Raw genomic sequence first — 27,975 nt, forward strand, 5'->3', positions numbered from 1 at the left:
TTAGAGTACTTTATGTTATCATGTAAGTGTTGCATTTGTTTGCTTAATCACTATTCATTCTTTTTTAGGTATATTTAGCTGAAATGAGTGCAGATAACCAGACCTGTGGCAAGAGAAATATTCATGGAAGAAAACTGAAGGAAATAAATAAGGTGATTTTTGGAAACATAGGAGGTGTTGTATTCTAAACTTCATTTTGTTTGTATGATCACTGTTGTATGGAAGTTGTTTATCCCCTTTACTTTCAGAAAGTCTTTTCTACCTTCTTTAGTAAATGTGTATTATCCTTTGTATCTAAGTGAAAGAGATGTGGCCTAATTCTTCCAGGAACTGGCCTGTTAGACTTCACAGTATTGGTTAAATTTGTCTTAGGTGCTCATGTGGTCTTTCTTTGAATAGTTTCCTGTGATAACTTGACCTCCTAAATCTCTCAATAGATGGCTGACCACTGGGAAACTGCACCTCGTCATATGATGCGTCTAGACATTCGTTCTCTGCTGCAAGATGCTGCTATTGAAGAGGTAAGTGTCCTTTGCCTTGAACCAGTGCAAAAGGGACCTTTTTTTTTAACCTTTTTTATTTGGAAAAAATTTTTAACTACAGAAAAGTTGCATGAATCATATAAGAACACCTATAGAACTTTCACTGAGATTTTGATTGTTAATATTCTGCCACATTTTTCTCTATATAGATATATATCTTTTTAAAATTTAAATTCAGTTAATTAACATAGTGTATTGTGAGTTTCAGAGGTAGAGTTCAGTGATTCATCAGTCTAATGTAACACTCAGTGCTCATTACATCACGTGCCCTCCTTAATGTCCATCAGTCAATTACTATGTCCCCCATTATCCTCCTCCCCTCCAGCAACCCCCAGTCTGTCTCCTATGATCAAGAGTCTCTAATGGTTTGTCTGCATCTCTGATTTCATCTTGTTTTATTTTTCCCTCCCTTCTTCTGTGCTCCTCTGTTTTGTTTCTTAAATTCCACATATGACTGGAATCATATAATAATTGTCTTTCTCTGATTGACTTATTTCACTTAGCATAATACCCTCTAGTTCCATGTTGTTGCAAATGGCAAGATTTCAGGGTGTTTTTTTTTTTTTTCATTTCCAGCCATTCACTCTTTATTTGTTTTTTTTTTTCCGTGTTTATTTTTTTTAATAAATTAATTTTTATTGGTGTTCAATTTACCAACATACAGAATAACACCCAGTGCTCATCCCGTCAAGTGTCCCCCTCAGTGCCCGTCACCCACTCACCCCCACCCCCCGCCCTCCTCCCCTTCCACCACCCCTAGTTCGTTTCCCAGAGTTAGGAGTCTTTATGTTCTGTCTCCCTTTCTGATATTTCCCACACATTTCTTCTCTCTTCCCTTATATTCCCTTTCACTATTATTTATATTCCCCAAATGAATGAGAACATATAATGTTTGTCCTTCTCCGATTGACTTACTTCACTCAGCATAATACCCTCCAGTTTCATCCACGTTGAAGCAAATGGTGGGTATTTGTCGTTTCTAATGGCTGAGTAATATTCCATTGTATACATAAACCACATCTTCTTTATCCATTCATCTTTCGATGGACACCGAGGCTCCTTCCACAATTTGGCTATTGTGATTTCAGGGTTTTTTGATGGCGGAGTAATAGCCCAGTATATATACACATATGACATCTTTATTCATTTATCTGTCAATGGACATCTGGGCTCTTTTCACAGTATGGCTATTGTGGACATTGCTGCTATAAACATTGGGGTTAAAGTGCCCTTTCAGGCCACTACTTTTGTATCTTTAGAGTAAATAGCTAGTAGTGCAAGTGCCAGGTTATAGGGTAGCTCTATTTTCAACTTCTTGAGGAACCTCCATACTGTTTTCCAGAGTGGCTGTACCAGCTTGCATTCCCACCTACAGTGTAAGAGGATTTCCCTTTCTCTGTATCCTTACCAACATCTGTCATTTCCTGACTTGTTTGTTTTAGACATTCTGACCAGCGTGAGGTGGTATCTCATTGTGGTTTTGATTTGTATTTCACTGATGCCAAGTGACGTTTTTTCGTGTGTCTGTTGGCCATTTGTATGTCTTCTTTGGAGAAATGTGTATTTATGTCTTCTGCCCATTTCTTAATTGGATTATTTGTTCTTTGGATGTTGAGTTTGGTGAGTTCTTTATAGATTTTGGATACTAGCACTTTACCTGATAAGACATTTGCAGATATCAGGGCACCTGGGTGGCTCAGTGGTTGAGCGTTGCCTTTGGTTCAGGTCGTGATCCCTGGTTCAGGTCCGGGGATCAAGTCCCACATCAGGCTTCCCACAGGGAGCCTGCTTCTCCCTCTGCCTATGTCTCTGCCTTTCTCTCTGTATTTCTCCTGAATAAATAAATAAAATCTTAAAAAAAGATATTTGCATGTATCTTCTTCCATTCTGTCAGTTGTCTTTGTTTTTGTTGACTATTTCCTTTGCTGTGCAGAAGATTTTTATCTTGATGAAGTCTCAATAGTTCATCTTTGGCTTTGTTTCTCTTGCCTTTGGAGACATGTCCAATAAGAAGTTTCTGTGGCTGAGGTCACAGAGGTTGTTGCCTGTGTTCTCCTCTAGGATTTTGATGGATGTGAGATAGATATATATGTCTTCTTATTACTACTACTGTGGAACCATGTGAAAGTTAAGTTGTAAACTTCATAACCCTTAACCCTTCACCTCTAATACAGTATTACAGTATGTATCTCCCCAAGAACAAGGGTATTCTCTTACAAAACTAGAAGTCCCAATTATCAAATTCAGGAAATTTAACATTGATAAAATATTATATTAAGTAGTACAAATTTCCTGAATTATCTCATATAGTCCATATTCACATTTCACCAAATGTTCTCTTAATGTGCCTTACAGCAATTTTTAAAAATCAAGGATATAGCCGTTTAATATAAAAAAAGTACTTTCTCAGCCATGTCATTGTCAGGAAAGACAAAGAAGTTTTGAAGAGTGTAGGCCAGTTGTTTTGTAGAATACAATTCAATTTGGGTTTGTCTGGTTGTTTCCACATGATTAGTTTCAGGTTAAACATTACCAGGAATGCTACATAGTGATGTTGGGTCTTTAGTGCATCATATCAGAACCATATGATGTCAATTTATTTCATTCCTGGTGGTTCAAATGTTGATCACTTAGTTCAGGTGGTATCCATCAAATTTTTCTACCTTTATCCTTTATAATAATCTGTAGGGAGAAACTTTGTTAATATCTTGTTCCCTAAGTTTTCACTCATTGATAATTTTGCCTAAATCAGTTATTAATTTGGTGGAAGTAAATCTTTATCATGGAAGAGTAGAGATTTTTCTCTTTTAATCAGTTGTGTACTTCCATTTGGCTTGAGCTCCTATTAATGTTGTCATTGTGTTTTTATGTATTTTTACCTCCCAATGCCATTCCTCAACTCATTTCCTCTGGTTTCTGCTCCAACCATTCTCCAGACACTCTCAGCAAAGATTTCATGACAGTAGATAATTTTCATTTCTGTTGCTTAATTTTGCAGCCACATAGAACTTAATTGACCATGTCCACCTTCTTCTTTTTTTTTTTTTAATTTTATTTATTTATTTATTCATGAAAGAGAGAGAGGCAGAGACACAGGCAGAGGGAAAAGGAGGCTCCATGCAGGGAGCCCGACATGAGACTCGATCCAGGGTCTCCAGGATCATGCCCTGGGCTGAAGGCGGCGCTAAACCACTGAGTCACCCAGGCTGCCCTCATGTCCACCTTTTGACAGCGTTTTCCTTTTGGCTACTGCAAGTCCACCTTCTGATTTTCCTCTTGCTTCTCTGGCCATCCCTTTCAGTCTCCTTTGCTGGCTTTTCTTGCTACTCAGTCCTAAAATTTTGGAGTTCTTTGGGGCTCCATCTATCTTAGGATCTTGTTATTCTGCACGTTTGATATAGATCTTTCTGGTAGCTTGGATCACCACATATGTGCCTTTAATAATAAATTGTGAAGAATCAAATAATTTTTATCAGTACAACACTAATTATATCTTAGTGGAGGGATTATGGGTGATTTTTAAAACTCTACCCTTACTTTCCAAATTCTCTACCAAAAACTTATTACTTGAGTACATCTCAAATTCAACCTATCCACTATATAATTCATACAAACCTGCTCCTCTTCTGGTATTCTCTTGGTAACTGAACCCACAAATCACTTGATTGCTGAAACCTTGACTCAACTCTCTGTTATCCTTTGCTCTTGATTCTGTGTTATATCAACCTTCAACTTTATCTCTTCACCATGTAGTCAGTCTACAAGTTTTGTCAATTTTACCTTATAAATACTTCTTTAATCTATCTACTCTCTATTTGCATTGCTACCATTCTGGGCCAAGCTACTATCATCTTATTTTTCACTATACCCTTTCTTACATCTTGAAATGTGAATCATATACATGTTTTACCAAAAAAACAAACAAACAAACAAACACGTGTTTTACTTGATTGGAAAAAATACTTGCTAAAGGTTTTAAAATGAAATTCTAGTAATCATAGGCATTCAAAACAGGTAATTGTCAACTTAGCATGGATAATTATACTCAACTTCATAGGGAATTATAAAGATGGATATCCCAGGCAAATGAAAGACAGGAATATCATTCTTTTACAAGTTCTGTTTCAAAGTTTAGGGTTTAAAAATTACTTAGAATGTAACAGTGAGTTTGTGCTGTCTTGCTCTGGGCAACTGTGCTCATTTCAGATTTCAGTGAGGGACTCAACATTTTCCTAAATGTTAACTCATCTTTTTTCTTTTTTTTTAATTGGGATGGTGTAGGTAGAGATGGAAGATTTTGATGCAAATATCGAAGAACAGAAGGAAGAAAAGAAAGATGCAGAGGAAGAGGAAAGCGAACTGGTAGGAGACAGACCAACCACTTTGAACAAAGTGTCTCTATTGAAATTTTTAAGGGTTTAATCTCAGATCTATGGTCAGATTACTACTGTTGATTTGCACCTTAATGGTAAAAGTTTCCATAATCATCTTCAAGGAGACTTTTGGATACTTTTTCTTTTCCCTCTGACCAAAAGGACCCTCTACTGTGTTGTTACAAGAAAATTTTAAGAATGCTAAGAAACTTACCCTTGTACTCACTCATCTACTTGTGGGTGGCTTTAGGGGAGTATACTTTTTAAGAAAATCAATGATATATGAGAGGGCATTCTTACATTCCAGCAGATATGTGGTACAACCTACCCAACATATGCATAATTGTCTCTTCTTTGCTACAAGATTTCAAAATTGAGTTCTGTCACTGAGGCAGAAGAACTTCTAGAATGAGGAGGCAGAGGGTTGCCACTGACTGCTGGATTTGTTCTGCATTTTATCCTGTTAAGTGATGGGGAAAATGAATTGAGTGTGTAGGCAATGCATTTTGTTTAAGCTGATGAGAGGCTTCCGTAGTGTGAGTTCAAAGTTCCCGTGTACCTACTGTAAATGCTTTTGATCACACCTCTGTAGAGATGTTTGCCTTACCCTGTCATTGAAAAATATGCGACCTGTAGAGTTATGTTACTTTTCAGTGTTTGCTAATGAGGCACAGAGATTAGCAATGCCTTGAAACAGTGTTGCTTTTTTAATTTAAAGTATTATTTGGTTTATTTAATACTTCGGCCCTTTATAAAGCTGCTTCTCATATTCTTCTGGAAATGTACAAAGCGAGAACCCTGATTCCTACCCCTAGAGAATACAGACTCTCTAAGGAGTGGTCCCATCAAACCCATGTGTGATATAGAGGACTCTGAAAAGAAAGAAACTGTGTGTACATAGAGATGGTGTCAACCTCTACATTCTTAGATTTCATATGCGGATTAAAAAATAAGCTTTAAAGTTAATTGCATTTGAGTCTCAGTATGTTTTTTTCTTTAAACAAATTATTTTTCTTAATTAGGTTGTCTTTTGACATATATGATTTAAAACGTAGGTAGGAAGTTCATTTAAAGGTCCACGCTGTTCTGGAATATGGCTAATGACCTCTTTAGCTACTTGCAGCGTGTGTACTAGAAAATGATCACGTGAGAAGTCTGTAATGTTAGCTTTCTGAAGCTCCGTCTTCCTTTGTGGAGATTTCAGGCTATGATTCATAACATCTGACTCGTTTAGGTTAGGTCAAAGTTCGGAACTTTTAATTGAATGTACTACTTACTTTGAAAAGTGAAACACACTGTAATACTCTATTATTACATCAGAAACATGTCAAGGAAGCCATAGAACTCTACCCTGCTGGACTCTCTCTTTTATTTCCAAGTGGCCTAACATTTTAACCAGGGAGAAGATACACAGTTTTAAGGAAGAACAGGGTGGTTCCAGCAGGAGGAAATTAATATACTCATTCTGCTTATCTTTATGTTATAAAACTTCTCTTAACCCATTCAAAAATGCAGAATCCAGATCTTCTACTATTGGGTTCTATTCCAAGAGTAAAAGATTCTTGGAGAATTTTAACCAAAGGGTTAAGAGCAAGTCTCATGTCATTCAGACCATTTTAATGGAATTCTTAATAAACTTTGCATTTTCTACTTTGTACTGATCACTGCAACTGGGCGAAATCCAAACTTTTCTTGGTTAAGAGAATCCTTCTGGGGATCATTGGTATGATATTTTTCTTTCTTTAGTGCTTCAGTGAACCTAGTAGATATGATTCAGAATTTATAAATATGTTATTCTAGTGATGCTTAAGGTTTTCAGATGATTTTCGAGATATCACTTGTACAAATTTCATGAGTACTTTTAGCACCATCACTTCAGCATAGCTTTGTCTTGGTTTGTTGTAGAAATGTATTTGGGAAAGATGGTATGATTTATAACTTCAAATACTAATAAGTTGAAAGTGAATAATTAGTCTGGCCTAAAAACTAGAAATGTACAAAATCTGTAGGTTTCCTGGAAGAACTATGATGCTCCAGTACTCTTACACAGCAGCTATTGTTATCATACATTCAGCATACTTGCCAACCTACCTTTGTGTCAGTCTGTTCCATGGACTTGAATATTCTCTATGTAGAGATATTAATTCTGAAAAGAAGATGCTGACACCTTTGATGAATCTGTTTACATAATAAGCCCTAATGTTAAAGTTCTGTATGTTAGGGTCTAACAACAGAGTCCAAATGAAGGAAAAGAGGAATCATAACCGTACACTTGCTAGGTGAATAAGTGGAAAAATATTACTACATAGTTAAATAGGTACATTGGGAAATTTGAAAATCTTACGGGACTTTGTTTGAAATAAACCACCCAGTTATTTTATTAAATAAAATGTAAATTGCCTGTGGAGATTTCTGGTTTTCGAATAATAGGAAAATGTCATTTTAAAAGACATTGGAAATAATAATCTAGGTTCCAACCGATGAAAAAGAAATGCTCTCATACTGATTCAGTAAAAACCAGCCTTTGTAAGATCTAACCGGTAAATGGGTTGAGTCATTTTTAAATAAGTTGGAACTTCATAGTTGTGTTCAGCAATACCATGTTTTCTTCTTTCTTTTGAGTACTTAAAATTACGCTGCAATATAAAGTAACTGTCTTGAAGAACACTCTTTGTCTACTATCACTTGAGAATCGAAGTTGTACTTAGAAAACAAGCTAGCTAGTTATTACAAATAACTACTCTGCTACTCTGAATGATATTAATACTAGCACAGTAACCACCGTACATCCTCACCATATTTCCTATCCAGCTGTTGTTCGGACTACAACTGTGTGTCCTGAACTGTAGCTGCCTCAAAGCGCCTTCACAATAGTGTTTTGAAGTGACTACTCTGAAATCTGGGCAGTGAAGTTGGTGAATTGGGTAATTCAGTTTCTTCAGAGGTAATGAGACTGTGTTTTCCCTAAGGATATATATATAACTAGTGAGTGGAAACTGAATCCGTTCCCAGTTTTAATGCTTTTCCAGTTCAACAGTGATATGCATGTATGTGTCTCTTTCTAACCCTTCGAGCTTCTCTCTGTGTGCGATTTAGGGTTACATTCCGAAAAGCAAATGGGAGATGGACACATCTGAGGCCAAGCTAGGTGGGTATCTCCTTTTTCCTGTTTTTATATGTGATACCTGATGGTAATGGTCATAGATCTTTCTGCTTTAAGAAGAACAAACTTCCCCAAATTTCTGCTTTAAACCAAGATTTTTGGCCTACCTTAATACATCCTTAGCAAGCTTTCAGTTTAACTAGTTACATCTTGTGACAGGGTGAAAGAAGGGTATTTAGAAGAATTGCCTTTACCACCACTTCAAAAAATTTTAGAGTAAGCAGAAGTATGATGAATTTAGCAATAAAATACTGTCACTTCTAAAATCCATTGTTATATTAATCAGAAATGTTAGAGATGATGAGATTTCTTTTTTAAAAGAATATTTAATGGCAAAAAAAAAAAAGAATATTTAATGGCAGTCCAAAGTTGAACCTGATTATGAATATTTTGGGTAACAAGAGTAGTAATAATAATAAATATTGAAGTTTAAACATTCAAACATTCATTGAAAGGCAGTTATTTTTCTTATATAATAAATAAGAGTTTCTGGATTGGGGGAGGTAGATATGTAATTGAGGTTTTTAAGGAGCCTGCTTTGTAAGATTCTTTCCTTAGGTTTATTTTTAGTGGCAGGTTGATTACAAGGTAAACTGGTTAAAATTACTATCTAACCCAAAAGTTGGAGTTGCCTAATGGTGAGGTTGTCTGTCAAGCAGAAAATCATATATATCCAGTGATTTTCTTCCAATATTTAATGGTAATAATTGCAAAACTTTTTTTCACCTCGCTTAAAAAATCATTTATCACATTAAGATGTATTAATAAATAATCTAAGAAAATGAGATAAGGACTTCCTGGAAAATTGACCTTACTAATGTATGAAATTTAACTGTCAGTCTCTGCGTTTCTTTTCCTGGTATCGTACTGTTACTCCAAGACTGAAGTAACCATCTAAATATCTTAAGTTTATAGAACACATCTGAGTCATTTAGCTGCTTCACTGTTTGGGATCCTTTGTGTTTCTGATGTAAGAGGAGTACATTTTACATAAGTTGCATAAGTTCTGCCTTTTATTTTGCCCAACTGATCATGTTAGCAATTGATGTCCACTAGGTCCTATGTAAAGTAGTTCCATAAACTTTAGTATTACTGTATTATTAATAGGGATAGGTGCTTTGATATAAAGTCTAGGGTTTTTTCCTAGTGTATGACATGTGAAAATTGTATGTGGTTACTGACATATTCTTAAACTGGTCTTCTCTCTTTGGGAAATCTTAGTCAATGATCTCTTCCTCTAAACTTTTAAAGCATTTATAAACGTTTCAATGCCATTAAATACGTAGGAAAATAATAATCACAAATTACTTTTTAAATAATAATGCTTTAGATCTGCTTATTTTGATATTAGATTAAGTCTGTTTGAAGCTCTGCACTGTACCTTGAGAATAACCTGTAAGACTGTAAGATCATTTCCCTCTTCTGGTTCTCAAAATAGCAATTATCTTTTTGGGCAAAAAGAGATCATAAATACAGATCAAGAGGATTATAAAAATGATCGGTATTTTAGCTAAGCATGTAATGTTCATAGGTATCGTGTAATATGTGATCTACAATAATAATTTTTAAACTTGAGCCAGTCCAATTTCTATTTTTCTTTCTAATTTCAAAAGAGAAAGGAAATTTAGCTGTGATGAATATTCAAGAAAATATGTTATTAAACTTGGTACTGATTCCTGAAAATAATTTTGTCCTGTCTACCATTTGCTTCTCAGAAAACACATTTTATACAAATGCAATCCATCTTAAAGCGTTAGGCAATTAATTCCAGAAATGGATTTGGTAAATAAACCATTTCAGTTAAAGGCACTGAAGGTCTAGTAATGAACCTAGAAAATAAACCCCACCATGTTTGCCACTGCTGCTGTTGTTTTAATACGTGACAGTGATGTTTCATTTAATGACGGACATCTTGCACCACTGTGTTATCTTGAGAGCTAATCTATTTGTGGAGGAAGGCAAATTGAGTGTGAGCATTCTTGAAAGTGCTTGCTTCTTTGAGATTGGTCCGTGGAGCCAAATGAGAAGAAGATTCTTCCCTAAAACATAAGGCCCTTCATCTGAGAATTAGTCTATGGTGCTTTCCTTATGATAACAAATTCAATAGATTTGATTACCAAATACAATTAATTTTTCTAGTACTTTACCAACATTCTTAAATTACTTTTGGAAACACGATTATGCTAGATGAAAACATACTAAGCTTCATCTAAGTCACACATTGAGCCAGAAGAGCTAAATGTGTACCTGGGGAATTTTGATTCACAAATGAGTCTGCCAGTGAGAAAGTACTATTTACCTTTCATGCAGCTGGTTAAATCCCATTGCAGATTCTTGATCTATGTTCATTAAGTACAGTATGCACTTCAGCCAATGTTTGAGTGTTAAATTGGAAGTGGTGTAATTTTAGAGAGATTGAAAACTGGCCTGAAATACATCTGGCATGGGTGCTGTGGAGTTGTTAAAGACTGCCTGTGGCCCATTTCAGTTGCCCCTGACTGGCTCCTTTTCAGCTGGGACACAGGCACCCTAATACTAGGGTAGGTGTTACATGCCACATCAGACGCTGGGTTTCAGTATTGAAGCTACTTAAATTCTGATGATACGATTTTGGTTTCTCAAATCGTGAGAAATTCTCACAATTTGAGAAACCAAAAGAAGGTTTGAGACTGCTATCCTAATTTAGATTTCTCCATACCAAGTACTTTGCTTTTCTCATCTGTCATTCGTCTCTGATTATTGGTTATTGTATATTGGCCTTCTACATGTCAGGCAATTTCATCTCTTCACAGTTGGAATGAAGTTATTATTCATATAGGCACGTAACCCTTATATGTTTACCATGAACAGATTTTCAGAAACACCATTTATGTTTAGAAAATGCATAGATGTATCTACAAAAATTTTCTGTTGTGCTATAATAATATTTACTGTTCTGAAGATGTGGGAAATTCTGTGACCTGCCAAGTTGGATATTTAAACCTTCATCTTCATCTTAAAACCTCATCTTTTGAAATTCAAACCTCTGAAAATCATTAGTGTGGGTGTATGGAATACCAGCCGCCTTCTGTAATTAACACCCCAGATTCCTCTTCCCTCACCTTATGCCATACATCTGTGTGTTTGGGTTTCCAGGATGCCATGTGGAAGAGGTATGAACCTTTCTTCAGCCCCAAGAAGGAAGCTTTAAACATGCTGTGTACAATGAAATTTCAAATTAAACATTACAAACAAGGGTGTTCAGACTAGAAGTACATGTTCTTCTGATCTTCCATGTTGCAAATATGGGACTCCTGTCACATACCCAGTGTTTGAGGAAAAGTTCTTGCAGTTTTCATACTTGCCCTTCTGCATTGCTGCCTTGGCTATGCTCTATTCTTGGAGTTCAGATATGAATTTTTTTCCTTTGAAGTATGTTAATGTCAAAGTTGATCTTAAGTTTGGAAATCCCTTGAGGTTTATTTAATAAGTGTGTTAGAGCTTCCTACTCTTCTAGTAATACTGTATACTGTTGAACTAGAACAGTTTTATTGTTTGTGGGACTTCATTGGTTTTCTAATACCATCATCTGTGTCCCTATGCAATCAAGGGATCACTTCTTTAAGAATCTGTATAATACGGCCTGTCATACACACAAAGATAAAGCCATTTGGTACAGCATGTGGTTTACAGAGATTAGGCAACTGTTTCTATTGAACTCTTCCATGTTAAAAATTTTTCCAAAGTGATATGATAAAAATTTATTGAGTTTTGTAAAGTGTTGTAGTGTGCCTTGCAGATTTTTCAATACTATTGCTTTTATGGGGGAGGGTTTTAGGAAATAAAAATTTTGCCAAGTATGCGAAATCTTACTGGTTTTTTTTAAGCCTGTTTGGTGTGGTACAGTTAGCTGTGTGTGAATCTTTTACATTTGAAGCATAAACTCACCCTCTCTCCTGCCACTGCTTCCATTGTACTTTTCTTTTCATATCAATTTCTCTCCAACTTGGTGCCTAACAGATTTTTATTATATGCACTCTGCACCCTTTATGGAGTTTAATGAAGTGTGGTTGTTGTGTATTTCTGACATTTTTAGCTTTTCTTTTATTGACTTGCTTAATAAGTGTGTGTATATAATCACAGATGATTCAATAATTTAGTGCTTCAGTGTAACTCATATTTCACATGAGAATAAAAATAGAGAATTAAAAATCAGTATTAACGACCAATAAAAATGACTGCACATTTTCATCATGTGTTCTTGAAGACACCTAAACTCATGTCTTATAATTTCTGAATCTGCAATCTCTGTTCATTTAATTGGTTACGATTTGGGGCCCTTGGAAAGCCTAGCCCTCTCAGATTGAGGATTCAGAAAGAAAATTTAGGTCTGGTCACTTTCACTGGCTAGCTTTTAGCCTCAGAATGGTCAGTAGAACTTCGTAGTATAACCAAAGAATGTGGTGATTTGTACGGTTTACTCAGAAACCTTAACTTATGGCGAATCCTCACACAGTGGTCAAAATCCCAAGGAACTGTTAATGTAAAACCTTTTTAAATATTAGCTTGGTTCATTAAGTTGTTGGTACTGCCTACCTTTCATATGACACAGTATCACACATGATTGCAAATCAAATGGGTGATGTTAATATTGTGTTAAAGAAAAAGAGTGGAAGAAGTAGTTTTTAGAAAAACCCGTCTTCGCATTTTCCTTCAGAACATGAGAGCTGAAGTGTGATTTGGGGGTGGGAGGCCAGGAGACAAGTGACTTTTCTTGCTCTGCCTGTATTTGTGCCTTAAACCAACATTGTAATGTAATGCCTGCCAGTATGAACACCAAATAAACAATGGAAATTGCACAGAACTTGATACTATCTCAACCAAGAAGATAGTTTCGATCTGCAAGTGATGCTGCTCTCAAAAATGTGGATGTGCCCTCTGACAGTGTTCCAGACTTCTTTTCCTTTGTTTGTGTGTTGTGTGCAAACTCACACTCTTCCTTAATGCTGCGGCTCTGTGTTTGTCCCTCAGACAAGTTGGATGGCTTGAGAACTGGTACTAAAAGGAAACGTGACTGGGAGGCAATTGCCAGCAGAATGGAAGATTACCTACAGCTCCCTGATGATTATGACACTCGTGCCTCTGAACCTGGGAAGAAGAGGGTAAGAGACTTTGTCAGTAATTGCCAGTAGATAAAGGGCTTCTTTAGCCATCTGGTTTTAGAAAGTTATAGGCAGATAAGAACATGAATGGTATTTTTAGAGTGATTTAGTTTATACTGTATCATATTACAAATCAAAAAAGGAGTCAGACCATATAAATTATCAGATTAAAATGTATAGATAATTTAAAAAATGGAGAACAGAATCTCATGGCTAGGGAATCCCTGGGTGGCTCAGCGGTTTAGCGCCTGCCTTCTGCGCAGGGCATGATCCTGGAGACCCAGGATCAAGTCCCACATCAGGCTCCCTGCATGGAGCCTGCTTCTCCCTCTGCCTGTGTCTCTGCTTCTCTCTCTCTCTGTCTCTCATGAATAAATAAATAAAATCTTAAAAAAAAAAAAAAAAAAAGAATATCATGGCTAGCATGCTGTCAACCTGAACGGAGTTTTAAGTTGCCACTTGTACTGTTTCATCATGGGGCAGAATAGCCAGGTGCAAAGTAGAGTATTGAAGAGAATCTATGGAATGTCTTTTTTTTTTTTTTTAAGATGTATTTATTTATGTGAGAGAGAGAGTAAGCACAGGGCAGGAGGAGGGGCAAAGAGAGATCTCAAGCAGACTCCCTGCTGAGCACAGAGCCCGACTCAGGGCTCAATCTCACTACCCTGAGATCATAACATGAGCCGAAATCAAGAGTGGGACACTTAACTGACTGAGCCACCCAGGTGCCCCAGGAATCTGTGGGACTTTTTAGTGGATTAGATTTAGAGGGTCCAGGAGTGGATGGAATGAATCAAAAATGAATCTTCAGGGTTTTGGCCATAAGCACTCCACATGTGTGGTGCCATTTACTGACTCAGAAAAAATTGGAGGAGTCTAGTTTGAGACTAAACAATGAGAAGGTCAGTGAGGGACCATTTACATTAGAAATGATACTAAGACGCAAGACTCCAAAATTTAGAAATTCAGGTAGAGGTAAATGTTTCAAGAAGTAAAGAGTAGTCAATTGTTAAATGATACAGAGAATGCAAGTAAATTGGGAGCAGAGAAATGGCTATTAGATTAGATTTGGCAACTTGGAGATCATTGGTGATTGATCAATAATCAGTTGAGTTTTAGAGTTGAAGGGCACAAGCCAGTTGGGAGCAAACAAAGTAATAAGAAATGAAATATAGAACAGCAGATGGAGACAACTTTTTGATGAAGTTTTGCTGTGAAAAGGAACAGAGAAATATAACCAGAACGTTGTATAGCCCTTCCACATAGACATCAAAATCAGGAAAAGTGATCTTTGTGTATCCTTTAAAACAAGATAATGAAGCAAAAAAAAAAAAAAAAAGGGTCATATTATATATGATCTGGATAAGCCTTTTCTAGCTAATTTGTCTTGGTCTTTCTGTATAAGTATATACAGACGTACCAGTCTTTTTAAATAACTGCCTAATATGCCATTGGTTGTACAGTTATTTATCTAGTCCCTTACTGGTGAATACTTAGGCTGTCTTCTCTGCGTTATTAATATAAATACTAGGGCGAAAGTCATGGTGCATATGTTCTTGGCATCATTTTGAAAGCATATGCCTTGGTTAAATAGTTAACATAAAAGCTGCAATCTTATAGAATATGATTTATCATTTTGACAAATACTGTGAGCTTTTTACCCAAAAGGTTACAGCTGTTTATACAGCCACATGTAACTAAATGCCTGTTTTTCCACACTTGCACTAAAGGTGCTATTACCAAACTTTTAACCTTTTGACAATCTGGTAAAACAAAAATGGTATCTCAGTTTGCATTTCCTTAATTAAGATGAGGCTCTGTATCATTTATCTTTACACATCATTTCCTTATTATGAGTTTCTTCAGTACTTTTAATATTAAGAGTATTTATTGTAAGAGGGTAAAATTGCCAGTAACACTTCATTACATTGGATAACATTATGAAGAATCCCAGTTTTCAAAGCTCTTTTAAATACTTCACATAGTCCCTAGACCCACCCTTGTCCATGTAGCTTGAGAGGAGGGCAAAGGGAGATTAGGGGCCTTCTAGATTAGTGCCTAGCTCCACTCAGATACTACTTGTGTCGATTCTTCCTATTCCAGTTTTAAGGTTGGGGCAATAAAAAATAGAAATAGCTCTTCCTAGGGAATAATAATTTGGTGTAGTTCAGTAACAACGAATAATCTCAAATGAAAAACATTTTCTCTGGTTTATTTTTAGTTGAATACCTATTAATCTACAGAGTATGTGATCCCTTGTAATTTACTTTGTAAGCTGGGTAGACAAAAATTAAGCTGTGTACATCGTAGTTCTTTTTTAAGTTTTTATTTTAATTACAGTTAGTTAACATACAGTGTTATATTAGTTTTAGGTGTCCAATATAGTGATTCAGTACTTCATACACCAGGTGCTCATCATGAGAAGTGCACTCCTTAATCCTCCCCGTTGCCTATTTCTCCCATCCTGTTCCCCCACCTCCCCTCTGGTGACCATCACTTTGTCCTTAATACTTAAGAATCTGTTTCTTGGGCAGCCTGGGTGGCTCAGCGGTTTAGCACTGCCTTCAGCCCAGGGCATGATCCTGGAGACCCGGGATCAAGTCACTGCATGGAGCCTGCTTCTCCCTCTGCCTGTGTCTCTGCCTCTCTCTCTCTCTCTCTGTCTCTCATGAATAAATAAATAAAATCTTTTTTAAAAAAAAGAATCTTTTTTTTTAAGATTTTATTTATTTATTTATTTGAGAAAGAGAGAGCATGAGCAGGGGGAGGGGCAGAAGAGGAGGGAGAAAATCTCAAGCAGACTCTGCTAAGCGCAGAGCCCGACACAGAGCTCGATCTCAAGACCCATGAGATCATGATCTGAGCCAAAACCAAGAGTCATGTATCCAACTGACTGAGCCACCCAGGCACTCTAAGAGTCTATTTCTTGATTTGTCTCTTTTTTTCCCTTTTGATCATTTGTTTCTTCAATTCCACATATGAATAAAAGTATATGATATTTGTCTTTCTCCAACTGACTTACTTCACATTTTATATAATACACACATATACACATTTACGTACATACACTCCCACATCTTTATCCACTCAACGATTAAGTGTCCACTTAATCGTTGGACACTTAGGCTGCTTCCATAATCTGATTATTATAAATAATGCTGTTATAAATATAGGAGTGCTTGTATCCCTTTGAATTAGTATTTTTGTGTTCTCTGGGTAATTACCCAGTAGTGTGACTGCTGGATTGTAGGGTAGTTCTATTTTTAACTTTTTTGAGGAACCACCATACTGTTTTTCACAGTGGTTGCACCAGTTTGCATGCCCACCAACACTGTACGAGTGTTCCTTTTACTCCAGCTCCTTGCCAACACCTGCTGTTTCTTGTGCTGTTGATTTTAGCCATTCTGACAGGTATGAGGTGATATCTAATTATAGTTTTGATTTGCATTTCCCTGATGATAAGTGATGATGAGCATCTTTTCATGTGTCTTTTAGCCATCTCTACATCTTTGGAGAAATGTCTGTTCGTAAGTTCTGCCCATGTTTTAATTGGATTATTTGTTTTTTGGGCGTTGAGTTTTATAAATTCTTTATATATTTTGGATATTAACCCTTTACTGGATATGTCACTTGCAAATATCTTCTCCCATTTCATAGGTTGTCTTTTAGTTTTGTTGATTGTTTCCTTTGCTGTGCAGAAACTTTTTATTTTAGTGTAATTCCAATAGTTTATTTTTGCTTCTGTTTCCCTTGCCTCAGTAAGCATAGCAAGAGGTTGCTACAGCCTATGTCATAGAAGTTAGTACCTGTGTTTTCCTCTAGGATTTTTATGGTTTCAGGTCTCACATTTAGATCTTTTTTTTTTTTTTTAAGATTTTATTTATTTATTTATCCATGAGAGACACAAGGAGAGGTGGAGACATAGGGAGAGGGAGAAGCAGGATGCCTGCAAAAGCAGGCTCCCTGCAGGGAGCCTGATGTGTGGGACTCTATCCCAGGACCCTGGGATCTTGCCCTGAGGTGAAGGCAGATACTCAACCGCTGAGCCACCCAAGTGTCCCTCACATTTAGATCTTTAACCCATTTTGAATTTATTTTTGTTTATGAAATATGATTTAGTTTCTTTTACTGCTGTCCATTTTTCCCAACACCATTTGTTGAAGAGACTGTCTTTTTCCCCTTAGATATTCTTTCCTACTTTGTCGAAGATTAATTGACCATATAATTGTGGGTTCATTTCTGGGTTTTCTATTCTGTCCCATTGATCTGTGTGTTTATTTTTGTGTTAGTACTGTAGTGTTTTGATTACTGCAGCTTTAATGTAACTTGAAGTCTGGAATTATGATGCCTCCAGCTTTGCTTTGCCTTTTCAGGATTGCTTTGGCTATTTGGGATCTTTTGTGGTTCCATACAAATTTTAGAATGTTGTTCTAATTCTGTGAAAAATTCTGTTGACATTTTGATAGAGATTGCATTAAATGTATAGATTGGGTAGTATAGACATTTTAACAAGATCTGTTCTTTCAACCCATGAGAATGGAATGTTTTCCCATTTCTTTTTGTCATCTTCAGTTTCTTTTACCAGTTACAGTTTTCAGAGTACAAGTCTTTTACTTCTTTGGTTAGGTTTATTCCTAGGTATCATCATTTTGGGTGCAGTTGTAAATGGAATTGCTTTCTTAATTTATTTTTCCGCAGCTTCATTTTTGGTGTATAGAAATGTAACAGATTTCTGCACATTGATTTTGTATCCTGTGACTTTACTAAAATCGTTTAGCAGGTTTTTTTGGTGGAGTCTTTCAGGTTTTCTTTATGTAGTATCATGTTGTCTGCAAAAAGAGAAAGTTTTACTGCTTGCTTACTGATTTAGATGCTCTTTATTTATTTTTGTTGTCTGATTGCTGTGGCTAGGACTTCAATATTATGTTGAATAAAAGTGAGAGTGAATACCCTTGTCTTGTTTCTGACCTTAGGAAAAAAAAGCTCTCCATTTTTTCCCATTAAGGATGATACTGGCTGTGGGTTTTTCATATATAGCCTTTATTATGTTGAGGTATGTTACCTCTAAAGCTACTTTGTTGAAGGTTGTTTTCATAAATGGGTGTTGTACTTTGTGAAATGCTTTTTCAGCACCTATTGAAATGATCATATGTATCTTATCCTTTTTCTTATTGATGTGACATTGATTGATTTTCAAATACTGAACCAACCCTGGCAACCCAGGTATAAATCCCACTTGATCATGGTGAATGATTTTTTTAATGTGTTGTTAGATTCAGTTTGCTAGTATTTTATTGAGAATTTTTGCATCTGTGTTCATCAGGAATCTTGGCCTGTAGTTCTCCTTTTTATTTATTTATTTATTTAGTTCTCCTTTTTAGTGGTGTCTTTCTCTAGTTTTGTTATCAGAATAATGCTGCCTCATAGAATGAATTTGTAAGTTTTCTTTTTCTATTTTTTAGAATAGTTCGAAAATAGCTACTAACTATTGTTTAAATAGTTTGGTAGAATCCATCTATTAAGCTATCTGGTCATGGACTTTTGTTCATTGGAAGCTTTTTGATTACTGATTCCATTTCTTTGGAATTATCCGTCTGTTCAAATTTTCTACTTCTTCCGGTTTCAGTTTTGGTAGTTTATATTATCTAAGAATTTATCCACTTCTTCTAGGTTGTCTAATTTGTTGGCATATAGTTTTTCATAATATTCGCTTGAAATTGTATTTCTGTGGTGTTGGTTGTTATTTCTCCTCTCTCGTTTGTGATTTTATTTATTTGAATCCATTCTTGTTTTTTCTTGGTAAGTCTGGTTAGAGTTTTATCAATTTTATTGATATTGATATTGAACCAGCTCCTGGTTTCATTGGTCTTGTTCTATTGTTTTTTTAGTTTCTATATCATTTATTTCTACTCTAATCTTTATTATTTCCTTTCTTCTTCTAGCTTTAGATTTTTTTTGTTGTTGTTGTTTTTGTTTTTTTCCTAGCTCCTTTAGGTGTCAGGTTAGGGGTTTTTTTTGAGATTTTTCTTGTTTCTTCAAGTAGGCCTGTATTGCTATATACTTCCTTCTTAGAACCATTTTTTGCTGTATCCCAGAGGTTTTGGACTGTTATATTTTCATTTTCATTTGTTTCCCTGTACATTTTAAATTTTTTTCTTTTATTTTCTGGTTGACCCATTCATTGTTTAGTAGCATGTTATTTAACTTCCATATATTTGTGCTCTTTCCAGATTTTTTTCTTGTGGTTGACTTTTAGTTTCATAGCATTGTGGTCAAAAAAGGTGCATGGTAGGGACACCTGGGTGGTTCAGTGGTTGAGGATCTGCCTCCAGCTCAGGACATCCCAGGAGTTCTGAGATCGAGTCCCACGTTGGGCTCCTGCATGGAGCCTGCTTCTCCTCCCTCTGCCTTTGTCTCTGCCTCTCTCTGTGTCTCTCATGAATAAATAAATAAAAATCTTTTTAAAAAATGCATGGTATAACTTTGATCTTGAATTTGTTGAGGCTTGTTTTGTGGACTAAATATGTGATCTCTTCTGATCTTTAGGTTTGTCATTAACTGTTTTTTTGTATTTAGATGCTCCCCTTTTGGGAGCATAAATATTTACAGTTGTTACATCTTCTTGTTGGATTGTCCCCTTATTATTATATTATGTCCTTCTTTGTCTCTTTTTACTGTCTTTGTTTCAAAGTCTGTTTTGTCCATTTTAAGTCTTGCTACTCTGGCTTTCTTTTGACATCCATTTGTGTGATAGATATTTCTCCATCCCCCACTTTCAATCTGCAGGTGTCTTTAGGTCTAAATTGAGTGTCTTGTAGGCAGCATATAGATGGGTCTCATTTTTTCTTTTCTTTTTTTAAATATTTTATATATTTATTCATGAGAGACACACACAGAGGGGGAGAGAGAGAGAGAGAGAGAGAGAGGCAAAGACACAGGCAGAGGGAGAAGCAGGCTCCATTCAGGAAGCCCAACGTGGGATTTGATCCCAGGTCTCCAGGACCACAGCCTGGGCCAAAGGCAGCACTAAACCACTGAGCTACCTGGGCTGCCCCATCATTTTTTCTATCCATTCCATCACCATATGTTTTTTGATTGGAGCATTGAGTACATTTACATTCAGAGTAATTATTGATAAATGTTTATTTACTGTTTGTTTTGCGGTTGTTTCTGGAGTTTTTTGTTTTTTTTTTTTTTTAATTTTTATTTATTTATGATAGTCACACAGAGAGAAAGAGAGGCAGAGACACAGGCAGAGGGAGAAGCAGGCTCCATGCACCGGGAGCCTGATGTGGGATTCGATCCTGGGTCTCCAGGATCGCGCCCTGGGCCAAAGGCAGGCGCCAAACCGCTGCGCCACCCAGGGATCCCTGTTTCTGGAGATTTTTTTCTCTGATCCTTTCTTGTCTTTCTCTCTTCCATGATTTGCTAAAATTCTTTAGTGATACAGTTGACTTCTTCCTCTTCATTCTTTGCATATTTATTGATAGTTTTGATATGTAGTTACCATTAGGTTTATTTATAACCTCTTCTGCATGTGGTTTATATTAAATTGATGGTCATTTAAGTTTGAACCCATTTTTTTCCTCTTCTCCCCACATTTTAAATATATGTTGTCTTATTTTACATCCTTTTGTGAGTTCCTTGACTGATTTTTTTTTATAGAAGTACTCATTTTTATTGCTTTCATGCTTCTACCTTTATACTGTCACTTTTGGTCTCTCCTTTACACTCAGAATCCCCTTTAATATTTCTTGCAGGGCTAGTATAATGATAATGAATTCCCTTGTTTTTGTTTGTTTGGAAAACTCTTTGTCCTTTTTTTCCCTGAATGATAGCCTTGCTGGATAGTGTATTCTTGACTGCAGAGTTTTCCCATGTAGTGCTACCTTCAGGCTTGGAAAGTTTCTGCTGAAAAATCTTCTGCTGGCCTTCTGAGTTTTCCCTTGTAAGTTACTGCCTTCTTTTGTCTTGCTCCTTTTAAGACTTTTTCTTTATTACTATATTTTGCCAATTTAATTACAACATGTCTTGGTGTGGATCTGCTTTTGTTGATTTTGATGGGAGTTCTTTGTGCTTCCTGGATCTGGATATCTGTTTCCTTCCCTAGGTTAGGGAAGTTTTCAGCTGCTACTCTTCAAATAAATTATCTCTCTTCTTCTGGGACTCCTATAATAAGAATGTCATTACATTTGATAGAGTCACTGAGTTCCCTAAGGCTATGCTTATTTTGCTTAATTCTTTGTTCTCTTTTGTTCAGTCTGATTACTTTCCATTACTCTGTCTCCTTAGGTCACTAATTTATTCTGCTTCTTCCATCCTGCTGTTCATTCCCTCAAGCATATTTCTCATTTCATTTATTGTACCCTTTCTCTCTGCTGTTTTATTCCTTCTCTCTGTTAACGTCTCACTGATATCCTCTATTCTTTTCTCAAGTCCAGTTAGTATCCTTATGATCATTGCTTTAAATTCTTTATCAGGCATGTTACTTATATCTGTTTTGCTTAGATCTCTTCTGGCCATATTCTTGTTCTTTCATTTGGAATAAATTTCTCTGACTTCTCATTTTGTCTGAGTCTCTGCCTCTTTCTCTGTGTTAGGAAAGTTGGCTACATCTCTCATTCTTGAGGGTAATGACTTTATGAAAAAAAGGTCCTGTAGTGCCCTGCCATATGGTATCCCCTGTTCCCCAGGGCCTCATGCTTCTGAAAGTGTGACCAGTGAATGCTCTGTAGGCTTTGCTCTTTTGTTCTGGCCATTTTATCCTTCAGGCCAGCTATCTGCAGAGGCTCTTTGCCAGTTGTGGGCAGTGTTTGGTCCCTGGCCTGAATGTGGTGCGTTTTAAATAGATGTGCTCTGGTCTGATTGTGAAATGAGACCTCTTGCCACCACTGCCAGAACTGAGGCTCCATAAAACTCCCACATCGGGAGATGCAACGTGAGCAAGTGTTTGCTTCAGTCTTCTGAGAGAGGAGTCCTGCCTTACTGAGGCTAAGGCAAGTATGAGTGGGAGAGGCAGTTCCGCAAGAGCACAGGGGGCAGGTCTTGGTTTAGGCAAGTTAGGTCGTTAGTGTTGGTGCTGCACTGGTTCCCACAGGTAGTCCTGTGGTTATGCTGAGGGGTAGGTGAGGGAAGTGGCATTGGCCAGGTCCTTTGTTCCTAGAGGGGTCTCTTTCTGTGAATGCTGTCTCTCTGGGATGTGCTCCAAGATGAGCAAATAACTTCCCTACTGTATGCCACAGGCATTCTTCAGATTGCTGTTTCCACGCTCTATATTTGCCTGTCTTCTCTCCAAGAGCAGGGCAATTCTCTTACGTCTCTCCCAGCCAACCTGCTGACCTTTAAAACTCCATGCTGAAGGGACAATAAGGGAATGGAGGGAAACTGAATGGGGAAAAATTAGAGAGGAAGACCAACCATAAGAGACTCCTAACTCTGGGAAACAAAGGGCAGAAGGGGAGGAAAGTGGGGGGATGGGGTAACTGGGTGGCAGGCACTTGATGGGATGAGCACTATATGTTGGCAAATTGAATTTAAATTTAAAAAGAAAGACAGATGGCCTTTTCTAATGCGCCTGGGTGGGCTCAGTGGCTGAGCTGGCCTTCAGCCCAGGGTGTAATCCCAGAGTCCTGAGATCAAGTCATGCATCGGGCTCCCCTCAGGAAGTCTGCTTCTTCCTCTGCCTATGTCTTTGCCTCTCTCTCTCTGTCTCTCATGAATAAATAAATAAAATCTTTTAAAAATAAATAAATAAAATAATTTCAACATAAAACTGTATTTGTGCTGAAACATATTGCTTATTTAAAACATAATTACATATTTTTCTTCTAATCCTATGTTCTTTATTTTATCTGAGTTTAAAGACTTAATTTAAGCTGCAGACTTAAAAGTTAGCTCTTAGTTTATTCAAAGTGAAATTGACCAGTGTGTTTAACTCTGTGCCAAGGACGTGCTGTTTTTTTCTTCAGTGACCACAGTCTGTCCATTTCTCCATCCTTCATCCTCCTTAACCATAATCATCTTTTGCTAAAGTGTGTCCCCTTGATCCCAAGGGAAATTGAGAGAGTAGATGAATCTATCAAAATAAATACAATCAGCATAAATACATAGCAGAAAGACCAGAGATCTCTGTATACAAAAGCTCACATTATTTAGGCTTTTTTTTTTTTTCTAAAGTCCATGAAGGAAATTTAGGTTTTCTACACACTAAAAATCTACTTTAAAAAGAGTTGGGGGGGGATCCCTGGGTGGTGCAGCGGTTTGGCGCCTGCCTTTGGCCCGGGGCACGATCCTGGAGACCCGGGATCGAATCCCACGTCGGGCTCCCAGTGCATGGAGCCTGCTTCTCCCTCTGCCTGTGTCTCTGCCTCTCTCTCTCTCTCTCTCTGTGACTATCATAAATAAATAAAAGTTAAAAAAAAATTTAAAAAAAAAATAAAAAGAGTTGGGGGGATCCCTGGGTGGCGCAGCGGTTTGGCGCCTGCCTTTGGCCCAGGATGCGATCCTGAAGACCCAGGATCGAATCCCACGTCGGGCTCCCGGTGCATGGAGCCTGCTTCTCCCTCTGCCTATGTCTCTGCCTCTCTCTCTTTCTTTCTCTGTGACTATCATAAATAAAAAAAAATAATAATAAAATAAAATAAAATAAAATAAATAAAAAAATAAAAAGAGTTGGGTATGGGATACCTAGGTGGCTCAGTGGTTGAGCATCCACCTTTAACTCAGGTCATGATTCCGAGGTTCCCACAAGGAGCCTGCTTCTTCCTCTGCCTATGTCTCTGCCTCTCTTTCTGTATCATGAATAAATAAATAAAATCTTAAAAAAATAAAAAGAATTGGGTGTTATCAATTTTTCCCCACTGCCATTACTATGTATCTTCTCTTTGGTCAAGTGGTTGCTATTTGGAGAAGCCTAGTCATTTCATTACCAGTCCTGTAAATGGTAATAGGAAAGGTCAGTGTACCTCTAAGAGCAGTAATGCATTTCTATGTCTGGTGTGAACAGCATGGAGTATGCATGCTCTCGTTTTCTTTCCTTGCAACAGATAATAAATCACAAGCTAAATTTATATACAGTCTTGGGGGCTTCTGGGTGACACGGTCAGTTAAGCATCCAACTCTTGGTTTCAGCTCAGGTTGTGATGTCAGGGTCGTGAGATCAAGCCCCCCATGTCAGGCTCCATGCTTGGTGTGGAGTCAGCTTGAAATTCTCTCTCCCTTTCCTGCCCCTCCCACTTGTACACTCTCACTCTCTTTGTCTCTCTCAACTAAACAATCTTTTTAAAAAATACAGTTTCTACAGACTTTGGTGCTGTGTCCCCAGTTTCATAGTTTCTCCTTAAGTATTTCAGCTTTTGCAGAATTTGATTTATCTGCTTGTTTTTTAATTGTTAATATAAGAATCTATACTTGATATATTATTAAAATTCAAAATGTATCTGCTTACGTTTTTAAACTATCAGAATACCTGCCAATGGGAAATATCCAGTTTATGTATTTGTAGTTTAAATCTTTCTGTAAATGGGGATCCCTGGGTGGCGCAGCGGTTTGGCGCCTGCCTTTGGCCCAGGGCGTGATCCTGGAGACCCGGGATCAAATCCCACATCGGGCTCCCGGTGCATGGAGCCTGCTTCTCCCTCTGCCTGTGTCTCTGCCTCTCTCTCTCTCTCTCTCTCTCTCTCTCTCTCTCTCTGTCATAAATAAATAAAATATTTAAAAAAAAATAAATCTTTCTGTAAATGATAGCAGTTGAGTCCATCTCTTTATCTTATGAATGAAAATAGTAATACCTGCTTCCTATTTTCTAAGAAAGTCTGTTAATCTAGGGTATTTATAGTCTGTTAGGGAAGATAAGTCTGTAATAGATCATAGCAATATAGTGTAAAAGTTCAAAAGTAAACCTCAAGATCTAGAAGTAGCTCTAAAGAAGCAATGATTAATTAATTATTTGGCAAAGACAAGAAAGATAAAGCAAGGGTTGATGACTAAACTCATGGCAGGTGGACAAGGTTAGGGCAAAGACATTTCAGGAAGGAGACTAGTATATGCCAGGTTACAGAGATGGGAAATGGTCCAATGTGCTCTGAGAGCTAGAAATAATTTTGTACTGCTTATATAAAAGGCTGTAGTCACTGCCCAGAAATGCCACTGGAGAGCAGACAGGCCAGATCCAAAGGGAGCTGTGTGCTTGGATTTTATTCTTTAGGCGAGGGAAGGATTTAAAGCAGGTGATAGTCACAACTGTCTGTATTTGGGGATCACTGGCAGAATGGATCGGAGGGAGTGAGCATGTAAAAGGTAGGAAGACTAGGCAAAAGGAAAAATAAGATCAGTAAACCAGAAAGGAGGGACAGAAGAGATGGGGGACTGAGCCGAGAGCTGAGAGCTGAACTGTTCAGGAGTTGGAAGGGTTTAGGACTTGGTGACTGGCTAGAGAATTTTCTTTCTGGAACTTAAGATACATGGCTTTCTCCACTTCTCTGCAGTTAATTCCTAATGTTTTTATCTCTTTGTTTTAAATATCCCTTAGACTACCAAGAGAATGAAGAGCTCTTTATGTATTTATTTTTCCTAAAGCCCAGCCTAATGCTGTGTTCTTTTTAGGTGAGATGGGCAGACCTGGAAGAAAAGAAGGATGCAGATAGGAAAAGGGCCATAGGTTTTGTGGTCGGACAGACTGATTGGGAGAAGATCACAGATGAAAGTGGTCACCTGGCTGAAAAAGCCCTCAATCGAACCAAATATATATGAGACTTCGTTTTTGAGCGGAGTCATTAATTCCTCTAAGGTAAGTTTGCACAGTCACGTAAATAGCCTACTGTGTGGTTGTTTTGAAGGGTTTGAGATAAAGGAGACAGCATGCTTTACTAAAAAGGCTTCTCTTCTTGTATTTTCTGGTTCTTAGAAGAGTAAGTATGTGCTAGTTGCCAGTATATACAATGAGGGTGTTGGAAAAGGGAGCAGTTTTCTGCAACCTGGCTCACTTTATACAAGACTTGAGAAAAGCTTGGATTCTTTCGATTTGAGAAGGAGTAGAATGATGAGATACTAAAGTCTATTGAACTTTCTGCCTGCTGTTTCGTGGCTTGACAGCCTTTTCTTTTCCTTTCAGGTGGTTCGCTTTGAGGTGATTCTGAAGCCACAGCCTCATGGAGCTTCGTTGTGTGTCACCTTGCCTTCCACGTTTCAGTTTTTGTTTTGTTTCTACCACTTTAGTTTTTTAAAGTTCTCCAGTGTCCCCAAGAGGTATTAGAATCTTGCTGTACCCAAGCAAGACATTAATTTTTCTTTTTAACTATTTTGGGGAGGGAGGGAGTGATAGCTTAACTGCTGAAACCATGTGGGGGTCTGCTGGAGGATTCCAACAGAAAATATTTCCTCCACTGTACAATGTCACAGACTATCTCTATCATCATTGCTTTGTGGCTGTTTTTGTTTTTTACTGTATGTAACTGGTAGCTGATTGTACTAGGATTAAAAACAATAAACTTTCATGATAAAGCCGATGAGTATTCATGGGCTATACAGCATGGGCCCCTTTCTCTTGTTTTCTTAATTTTATTTTTTATTACTTTTTTAATATGATGTGTTCTAATTACATGCTAGCCGAACATCCCAAAGCCTTTTTCCCATTGAATATTATGTAGCTCAGTGATTCCATAGCACATATTGTAAACACAAGGAAGGTGCACTGATCTTTGTTTGAGAGCTGATTTCATTCTCTGTCTTTGCAGCATGAAGACTAGTATAGACAATTGCAAATATTCATCAGTTCTCTGGAGCACATCAGTTCTGTAGCATGGTGTTTTATTGTCTTATTTTTTTGATCCTCTTGCTGTTCCTCCCACTTTTCACTTTCTCCTTTCATGCTATGTTATAATTTGATTTTTCCCTCATCTGGCTTTGATTCCTGGTGGGCAGAACTGATGTACTCCATAGAACTCAGGAGCTTGTTGCCTTATTGCTAAACTTGAATCATTGATGTTTTCATCAAGATGACAGGGAAGGATGAGTACGGAGATGTGCAGCCTTCTGGCAGGCACCCTCTAAGCCTGTCAAGTTTTCAGATTCTTGCCAGATTGCTCATTACTGGAAAGCATGGCCTTCTGCACAGATTTTCTTCTCTTGTGGATAGTACCAGGTGGAACCTAGAAATGCACAGAGCTAAAACCCAAATACTCCAATTTAAAAGCAAAAAAAACACTTTTCCCTTTTCCAATCTGCAAAGAAAAAAACATTTTGTAGCATGAGAGAAGACAGAAAGGAGCCTTCTTCCTCAAACACCATTTCCACTTTGTAATCCAACTCAGCAATTTGTAAATATGTTCATGAAAGGCTTAACTATTTTGAAATATACACTTTTGGGCTACAGACAAAAACCTTTTAATTTTATGACCTACATTAAATATTGTGTAACCAGAAATGATATTTATTAGCACTCAAATTGTATTGCTTTGGGTTCAAGAATGTGAAATTATAGTACTGAAGATGAATTTAATGGGAATCCTGACAACTTTCTGTTCTTCTGTCTTCCCTGAAGTTCTGAATGTTTATATGTAAGAGGCTTTAAGATCATTAACAAGTCAATACTGAATGTATAATTTGCCACATTGGATGACTTCCACTGTTTGTAGTATTTAACAAGCTACTTTGGTTGCTTCTTGGCCGACAGTACACTTCTATGTACCCATCTTTCTCAGCCACCTTTATGAGTGAAGGTACATCACAGGATAACCAATAGAATTCTTGTTTGTACA

At 37.2% G+C, this 27,975-nt stretch overlaps 1 protein-coding gene across 3 annotated transcripts in view; it reads left to right on the forward strand.

Moving 5' to 3' along the window:
• YLPM1 (YLP motif containing 1) overlaps window positions 1-26,748 on the forward strand; it is a 79,332-nt gene extending 52,584 nt beyond the window's left edge. For 2 of the 3 annotated variants that reach the window (XM_025444157.3, XM_025444156.3), the window contains exons 15-21: window positions 69-152; window positions 438-521; window positions 4,824-4,904; window positions 8,012-8,063; window positions 13,089-13,219; window positions 25,823-26,006; window positions 26,331-26,748. In XM_025444157.3, the coding sequence (XP_025299942.3) occupies window positions 69-152; window positions 438-521; window positions 4,824-4,904; window positions 8,012-8,063; window positions 13,089-13,219; window positions 25,823-25,969 (579 nt within the window). In that variant the 3' untranslated portion in view covers window positions 25,970-26,006; window positions 26,331-26,748. Of the gene's footprint in view, window positions 1-68; window positions 153-437; window positions 522-4,823; window positions 4,905-8,011; window positions 8,064-13,088; window positions 13,220-25,822; window positions 26,007-26,330 lie in introns of those variants that run through there. The other variant, XR_007412438.1, reaches the window with a different exon arrangement.
• Window positions 26,749-27,975: the final 1,227 nt, after the last annotated feature.

This window comes from Canis lupus, chromosome 8, assembly GCF_003254725.2.
Source record: "Canis lupus dingo isolate Sandy chromosome 8, ASM325472v2, whole genome shotgun sequence".
In the NCBI taxonomy this organism is placed as follows: Eukaryota; Metazoa; Chordata; class Mammalia; order Carnivora; family Canidae; genus Canis; species Canis lupus.